Source organism: Silurus aristotelis (assembly GCF_946808225.1).
Source record: "Silurus aristotelis genome assembly, chromosome: 17".
NCBI lineage: Eukaryota > Metazoa > Chordata > Actinopteri > Siluriformes > Siluridae > Silurus > Silurus aristotelis.
Window position 1 is genome coordinate 4,070,333 of NC_139590.1, and position 9,154 is coordinate 4,079,486.

The 9,154-nt window shown below is 39.7% G+C and overlaps 1 protein-coding gene across 1 annotated transcript in view; it reads right to left on the reverse strand.

Annotated features, from left to right (window-relative positions):
* c1ql1l2 (complement component 1, q subcomponent-like 1-like 2) overlaps positions 1–8,601 on the reverse strand; it is a 41,767-nt gene extending 33,166 nt beyond the window's left edge. The window contains exon 1 of the mRNA XM_083567066.1: positions 7,890–8,601. Within this exon, the coding sequence (XP_083423192.1) occupies positions 7,890–8,462 (573 nt within the window). The 5' untranslated portion in view covers positions 8,463–8,601. The remainder of the gene's footprint in view (positions 1–7,889) is intronic.
* Positions 8,602–9,154: the final 553 nt, after the last annotated feature.

Genomic DNA, 9,154 nt, shown 5'->3' on the forward strand with positions numbered 1-9,154 from the left:
TTTATTTAATGCTTTGCCTGAATGTTTTTTTTTTTTTTTTTTTTTTTACCAATATGATTCACATGTTGGAGCAAATCAATCCTGTGATTCACCCGAAAACCCCCACATCATCTGGAGCTTGGACTGGATGACCATAGCACAGTAATAACTATCCACCCTTGCACATTTATCTTTATAATTAACCTGTGACCTTTCAAATATTGTTCAAATCTTTTTCAAGGTTTTTTTTAGGTGAAACTTCTGTCATCAATGTCTTGCTGTATTTCCACTTAAGTTTGAGACACCTATATTACCCAGCGATGCACAAACGTGGTATTTAGTATATACAGTGCATAGTGGATTCGCACTGGAAGGGGGTGGGGTGCTTTGCATAAAGTATACTTATTCTTTTATTTACCCGCTTTTTTGGGAGGAAGTTTGGCCACCAACCATGATCTTGCAAACCCCTCAGAGAATGTGCAGTTGCACCCCTGATGTTACCCACAATGCTGGTCGACTATGTGCCAATAGCAGTGCATTTGGATTTGCATTTATGCTACATTTCGTACCAGCAGCTACATTTGTTACCGAGTTGAACATTTCCCGTTAGTCACTGGACTTCCCATATTCCACTCGTAATTCCTATTTTAAAAAGTTTCCTGGGAGCTCTGGTTATTTTACGTTATGTCACTTCAGCTTTTTCGTGGTGAGAATTAAGTAATAAGGAAGAATAAGAACAGTTATTTTGAGTTTTTGTTTGTATTTACAATTTAGAGGCTTTTCGAATATGACCACAATAATAGTGTAAACAGGGAATCAACAGAAAACCACAACTCATTCATTTCTGCATACAACAAGCGTTTGTTTTTATTTTCCATCTCCAGATGTTCGTCTTCATTGACAGTGAAGAAATAGAAGTTTCAGATAAAATATTTAAACCAATCATGAATCCGCCGTTAAGATCTCGCTTCATCTTCACCTAAAGAGAGCGATGCAGTGGCACGTTAGTGATTAGGCTTATCCAGCTTCTCATCAACTTCCAAATCATTTGCTTCAATCCTTATCCAGCTGTCAAACAATCCTACATTTGTCCACATCAGCACATTGCTTTCATCTCTCTAATGACAGCTTGTAGCTGTCTGGATCTGATTTAAAACACTGCTCGCCTTCAAAGCTAAAAAAGACCCCTGCACCAACCTACTTCACAGCTACTTATCTCACCCTTCCAATGCTCTAGCACAGGGATCTCCAGCCTTTGGTATACCACAGACCAGTTTCAGTTTGAAAATATTCTCAAGGGACCAGATGGGGTGTGTGTGTGTGTGTGGGGGGGGGGGGGGGATGTATATATAAGGGCAAAACACACAATAAATAATAATGTCATATCTATAAATATTTTCCCCGAATGTCGACCCATTAGCAACTATTGCGCTAACCTTTACTCTAGCACTGCTCGACCTATCCCTCCATCTCTCAGGATACAACACCTGCCTCAAGACTCTTCTTTGTTCTGGCGATGAACATTCCCTAGATATTTGAACGGCTGAATCACAAACAGTGACTTCAAATGACTAACGACATCGTACCTCCTAGTTTCTCTTGCTAATAATTTACCCTATGAACCAGTATTTCTATCTCGGTAATACTCTTGTCTTCACCCATGCTGCATCTTGTATAGTTTTGACCTGAATGTGACTCTGATTTATACAGTATACCGTATTTATGTCAGGTATACATACAGTCAGATTACTTCCTTCAATAGGTTCGCTAAGTGTAGGTTCTTTATAGGTCATATATTTATATGTAGGTTTATGTAGGTTATATTTTATATACAGTAGATATACATACATTTAAATAGGTTGTACTTTTATGTACCTCTATAGAAAGTAAAGTGAAGTTACTGAGCAACTCCAGAACTTTAAGGTTGGATTTGGATTGTAATAATATCAACAGTTGAACAGTTCCGAAATTTCAGCGTCTATCACTGAACACCTCAACAAAGATGGAACTGTAATGAATGAACATTCAGTGCCACCCAGATGAGGATGGGTTCCCTTTTGAGTCTGATATCTCTCAAGGTTTCCTCCTCATGACATTTCAGGGTGTTTTTTGTGCCACATTCGCCACTTGCTCGCTCGTTAGGGACAAACGTAACATTCTAAACTTTTAGGCACTAAACGTATACATTCTTTTATATTACTTTATGACCTCTTTATCTCTGTAATGCTGCTTTGAGACAATGTCTATTGTTAAAAACACTATACAAATATACATTTTTTAATTAAATATGTTTTATTTCTATACACACACAAGGTACAGGAACGAACCTAAAAGAGAACGAAATCTTTGTCGTCCCAGCTGTAGTCTAGCGTGGTACAGCAATGCACCTCTGAACATTTGTACTTCTTGTTTGTACCACTAAAATCATTTATGCACCCCCTAGTAATAGAAATGTAAATTGGTGTCCTGATATGGTTTAAAATTATTTTAGGACAAATCAGTTCAGCAGAACATCAGTAAAATGCTATACATATGGTGGAATGACATTAAGGTGACCTCAAAGCAGTTCCACTATCATCATCACCATAAATATCATCATCACAATATTATAGATCACAAACTAGCCACATTTATAACTAGCCGAGAAGCTCCTATTGTATTGTTTTATGCGCTAACCAGCGAACACTTCGATTTTTATCCTATTCGTTTGATTTGTTTTCCTCCTGTTGAATGTACCGTGACATTGGCACCAAACAAACAACCTCAAAAGACAACCAAAACTACAACGTCCAAACGCATTAAATGTGTTTTGTCTTAACAATTACAATAATTTGATCGCGATCTTATTCTACTCTCAGCCTGTTACGAAAGCCGTCTCTCTTTTGGTCATCCCACCACACTGCCTCTTCCTCCGTGCTCTTTAATGACTGCCAGCCCTTTTTGAAAGTGACATTTACTTAGTGGAAGTCTGACTGTTTCTCTGAGAACTCAGCTGGACCCGTGTCCTGAAATATCGCCAGTCTGGCCAAAGTCTTTTGTGCCAAACGAGAAACTAGCAGAAGTAAGAGCTTCCTGGTAAATTATACACTGCTGTAGCCAGGGTTTTACAAATGACATGCCAAAGAGTGGGTACATTATTAGTAGCACCTACCTAATTATATACAAGGCAGGTTATGTGGAGCAAAACAACATTAATATACTGAGTTCAAACAGTTTTACTCAAAATACCTACGTCACTGATTTGGAACAACATGCACAGGAGATCATTTGTAAATTTAGAATTAGATTTGGGGTAAATGGAGCACAGAGTCTTCTCTCATGGTTGCTAAACCTTCTCTAGGGTTCGACTTGTGGTCACACCCCTGTTATTTTGTAATACTTTGATTTATAAATTGCAAAAAATGAACTGTGATGCTAAAATCTCTAAACATTTGGATTCTTTGGTTTCAGTTTATAGCTGCTATGATGCGTTTCATGTTGCACAGCATAAACTGTAACTATTAATGGATAAATACTAGGATGTGTCATTTCTTAAGTCATGGTAATGATTATCACTTAGGAGTATTAGCACTAGCACTAGCATTAGCATTAGAACAAAACACCCCAGGGTGTGCTGTTACAAGTGGATCACTTGCACTTGGAAACACCTGGTCTTTAATGTTTTTTGAGACAAAATGCATGTTACATTTGTTTCTTTGCAACAAACTCAGTAAAAGAGAATAACACACTAGAATTGGACAATGAATATAAAAAAGTGCTATGATAACTCATATAGGAAGGAGAGAGAGAAACTATTACCAGACCATACAACAAGAAAATGAGCCAAAGCATACGTCCGAGCTCTGTTAGCGTTATTTAGAAAGCAACCAGTAAGCTGAAGAGTTATCTATAATGGAATGGCCTGCCCAGTCACAGCACCTGAATTCTTTTGAACGGCTCTGGGATAAACTGGAACACATAAAAGAAATCTGCAACAAGTCAAGAACAGTTTTACAAGAGACAAGGCAAAGTATTTCAGTATTTCAAATGAATTAATGTCCAGATGGCAAAAGTGTAAAAATGTTATTCATGCTTAGGATTTTTTGATGAGTGTAAAGGTGAACATCTGTACATTTATATAATGGTTTTGTCAGAGTAAATCTTTATACTGTTAAATGTCCTTGTTTGGTGCATATAAACAAAAGAAACATGTGCATCTTGAAAACCAGGTGTTTCCACACTTTTCACAGGCACTCTACCTTAACCTCACTAAACTCTCAAGCTTCAAGTTTTTTTTAAATGCATTCCCTTAGCACCACTGTGGCTACGTGAATATGACGAATAACAACACTACATAAAATACAGATTAACATGGCAGAGGTAGAGTTGCATCTTCCTGGAGACAGAACAGGAAAAGGTAACACACACACTATATATATTATATATACAGTACAGACCAAAAGTTTGGACACACCTGCTCATTCAAAGAGTTTTCTTTATTTTCATGACTATGAAAATTGTTCACACTGAAGGCATCAAAACTATGAATTAACACATGTGGAATTATATACATAACAAAAAAGTGAACTGAAAATATGTCATATTGTAGGTTCTTCAAAGTAGGCATCAAGAGAATGCCAAGAGTGTGCAAAGCAGTAATCCAAGCAAAAGGTGGCTACTTTGAAGAACCTACAATATGACATTTTTTAGTTGTTTCACACTTTTTTGTTATGTATATAATTCCATATATAATTCCACATGTGTTAAGTCATAGTTTTGATGCCTTCAGTGTGAATCTACAATTTTCATAGTCATGAAAATAAAGAAAACTCTTTAAATGAGAAGGTGTGTCCAAACTTTTGGTCTGTATATATATATATATATATATATATATATATATATATATATATATATATATATATATATATATATATATATATATATATATATTAATAAATATTTCTATTATTATTATTATTATTTATTTTCCTCAACATACCTTTTTCTTTCCTCAAAATTCCTTAAAAACTTTACACCATTTACTAATCACTGCATGTATCATCACTTGAACAGTGAAATAAAAGTTATCTATACTATGGTACTAATCAAATTATTATTTTTTTGCTCTGGGAGTACTTCTAGTATCTCTTACAGTCCTACTGTATAATTTTACTTAAGGATATAACTATGCATACTTAATATACTCAATATATATAAAAGAATGAGTCTAGTACACAGTAAACAATTTGATCATAAGTGTATTTTGTTCACAGCTGAAAACATGGTCTTCTTAATATTACTTGTGTTTTGTGTGAATATAAAATGTTAATAAAAAAAGTGGGAAAAAAAGGTTTGAACAGCTTCAACAGAACACATGAAGACTTTTTTTTTTTTTTTTTTGGGGGGGGGGGGGGGGATTAAAAGAAAAGCCTTCTTTAAACATAAAGGTTTTCCTATTTATTTTCCCTAATTAGCTACATGAATTCATAAAAACAAAGCAGGGCTTGCAGTGCTGAAAATCTGCTCTGGCACTATATCGTGTAATTAATTCCGCCTAACACAAAAGTGTGAAAAACAGAGTTACGAGCAGCCCAGCAGTGAGAATGTGATGCAAAAAAATAAAGATTTAAGTCTCGTCGGCTTGCAGACTAAAAATATCAAACCCCATGCAGATAATAAGACGAAGAAGAAGAAATAACTGAACACAGTCACAAATTAAATTAGTAAATGCGTTCAAAACGCTTCGAAGCCGAAGCCTCGGGGTTCAGAGCTTGCGAGTCGGATCAGCGGAAACGGCAGATGTACGACTTTAAGTATAACCGTGTGTATAGGTCACTTGGTCATACGGATTTACTGCAACTCACTGAGCACGTACTAATCGCAAGCCATCGGGTTTTTCATGAGCAACACGCGAGAATGTGAAAAACGTGCGTTAAAAATGCGGTGTGCGTGAATTCACTGAAACACATTAAATGTAAATAGGAGAATGTGAGAAATCAATCATCTGTGAAAATAAATAAATAAATAAATAAATAACGAATTTAAATGGAGGGCATGGAAAGGAAAAATATATGTAAATAAAATCTAATCCAAATAAATACATTTTCATGAAAAAAATAAAAATAAATCACTCTTGAAAAGTATAAACGAGGCGGCAGGTTCAGTAGCGTGTTAGCTAGCTTGTCACGTTTTAAAGCAAAGGGGAGCTTGTCCGATTAGCTAGCTAAGTGTTTCGCCCGTGAAATGTGCTAGCTAGATAACTTAATGTAAATTAGCATACGGAATTAGCAAGCTAATGCTTTCCCTGTGAAATAATAGGCATAAAATTGTAACTTGTTCAAATACATTAGCAAGTTTACCAACCTTGTTTGGTTAGATAGCTAGTCAGGTTGTGTGAAGAAACCTTGTTAGAATGTGCTAGTTGGGTGTTTGTCAGGTAGTTTGTTAACTTGCTGCAAGTTGCATTTTTATAACTCGGTTTGTTGAATTTGTTGGTAGTTTTTTGTTCAATTTGTTTCTTTATTAAACTGGATAGCTGTGGAATGTTTTTTGCTAATGTTGTCATTAAATATGATATAATTAGCAAGCGCTATTTTTTGCTAGTCTAGTCAGCACCTGTAACTGGTTGAATATGATTATTATGTATTTATATTTTATTATTTGTATATTTTATTATATTTCATCATATTTGTATTTATCTATTCATGAATTCATTTATTCTATCATACGTCTGTTTAATTGATTGATTGATTGATTGATTGATTGATTGATTGATTGATTGATTGATTGGTTGATTTCTTGCCTCCATGATCATTTTCTGTATAGAAATTTGGATAATTTGGACACTGCTCCCATCCACACTTTCCCTGAAGCACAGTTTCTCAGGACTTTTCCCCCCACAGCAAGAACAAATCAGCCCATAATCCTGAAGCTCTGTGGCATTGCGGCAGGTCAGGATGAGCAGATATTAGAACATGCATGACTTTTTCCAAGTTCTCCAAAATCCTCTCCAGTGTGTTACCCTTGCAAACAACTGTATACGGTACACGCGGCAGCCCTCACGCGCGGCTCACGCGCAGCCCACGTCTGTTCATTACTAAAGGAGGGCTCAAGCCGTCCGCGTGCCGCGCGGTGAGGACGCGAGTCGCGAGCGCGCGCCAGACGGGACGCTTTAAAAACACGTTAACAGCAGAAACGCGTGACACCGATCCGGTCAGAGTGACTTAATTACCGTGCATCAAGACCAAAACCTGCAGAGTTTTCAGCTGATACACCTGAGAGACGCTGATGAGCAGAGGTGTCCGGACGCGCGCGCGGGGGACGCAGCCGGATTTGCTCATCTTGGAAGACAAGTTTAAAATGAGCGCTCGTGCAAAATGATAATGTGCATGCATAATATTATAAACGGTTGCACGTGCGCGGGTCGCTCGCGGACAACAGGGATGCATGCGATATAGAGAGATAGAGTGGACGAAACGCGCTCGTGCTAGTACTCCGGTCATATGACATGCTTTATAATGATATTGACATCGTGGTTTATCCGAGTTAACGCGCAAAGAAGAAAATGAGATGCACGTGCTTAAATTGATTGTTAATAACCCACAGTTATAAATGGGATAACGTACAGCATAAATCACAATATGGGTTATATTGCATTGCAAATAAATAAAAAAATCAATAAAATATTCAGAGTTTCATACAAAAAAAAATTTTCTTGCCTTTTTTGAAACGATCCAGTTGACACACAGGTTGCAATGTTATATTGCATTGCTAAAAATTTTGTTAATCGAAAAATATTGATTTTCAAAAAACTTTTCATTACAGCTTAATACTTGAGGAGTGAGAGATTGAGAGAAAAAAAGAGAGAGAGAGAGAGAGAGTGCACGTGGTTAAGTTCTACAAGAAGAAAACTACTTCCTGTCCACTCTCACCTGTCCGTTTTTGCAGAGGTCGGCCCACATGCTCGTGCCGTCGCCTCCACGCATCAGCACATGGTAGATGAAAAAGTAAGTGCCAGGCACGCTACAGATGAACTTCCCCGATGCGCCGTCATAGTTGTTGCCCAGATTTGTGACAACGTCGTCGAATTTGAGTATCTCGTAGCCCTCGTGCGGGTTCTTGAGTCCGGCGTAGAAAGCAACGCGTGGCTGTGTGCTGTATGTCACCGTGCTGATAGCTCCGTTGATGCCGCTCGTGCCGCGGTCCCCTCTTTCTCCTCGGTCCCCCGGGGGCCCCATTGGACCCGGGGGGCCTGGCTCCCCGGGTGGCCCTGGAGGTCCGGGTTTGCCCGGCCGTCCCGGCTTCCCCTGCGGCCCCTGGACGAGCGTGGAGGGTGGCGGCGGCGACTCGGAGCCCGAACCCGCTGGACCTGTGACAGCACTTTTGCTGCTCAGGTAGGGGTCACACACCATATGGCAAGCACCCAGCATCTCGTACTGGCCGGCATCGGTGCTTACAGAGCTCACCAGCACCGGGATGAGCACCACGAGCACCAGGAGCAGCATAACACCTACAGCCGCTGCTGCCAGGCTCTTCCTGCCCAAACCAAGGCGCGGGAGCGGCTGGGTGGCCAGGGTCACTCTGGCCGGGGCCGAAATGGTGCCTGATGTCGATAGCCTAAAGCCAAGAGGAGTGTGTGTGGGCGTGTGTGTGTGTGTGTGTGTGTGTGTGTGTGAAGGGCTGAAAGGACAGCAGGTAACAGCTAGTATCCTGAAAAGTGCTCTGAAGTGTGTGTGAAGGAGAACGAGACCCACATACACACACGTGCCGTCACTTTCCTGCGTCTGTTGGTGGATTAGCTGCCGGTGCTGGACTGAAGTCTCAGACACCTCCTACATCCCCTCACACACAACTCCTGCCCTAAAAAAAAAAAAAAAAGTCAATCCCAGGGTTTAGTCGAGAGAGTTGCAGGCTGTGACGCAGGGTGAAGAGCAAGAGGACAAAGTGAGCGCGAGTGCCAGCGCGAGTGCTAGTGCGAGTGCGAGAAGAGCGGCAGATGCTGAGGAGGGGAGGAGAAACCTGGGCTGTTTGCAGAGACAGAATCACAGATCGAGAGTTTTATACTGACCCTCCCCTCCCTCGTTCCCTCCATCTGTCCCTCCCTCCCTTCCTCTATCCCTTCATCCCTCGTTCCTTCCCTCCGTTCACACTCAGTCACATCCCCACAGCCGGCGAGTGGAGGAGAGGAGGACACGAG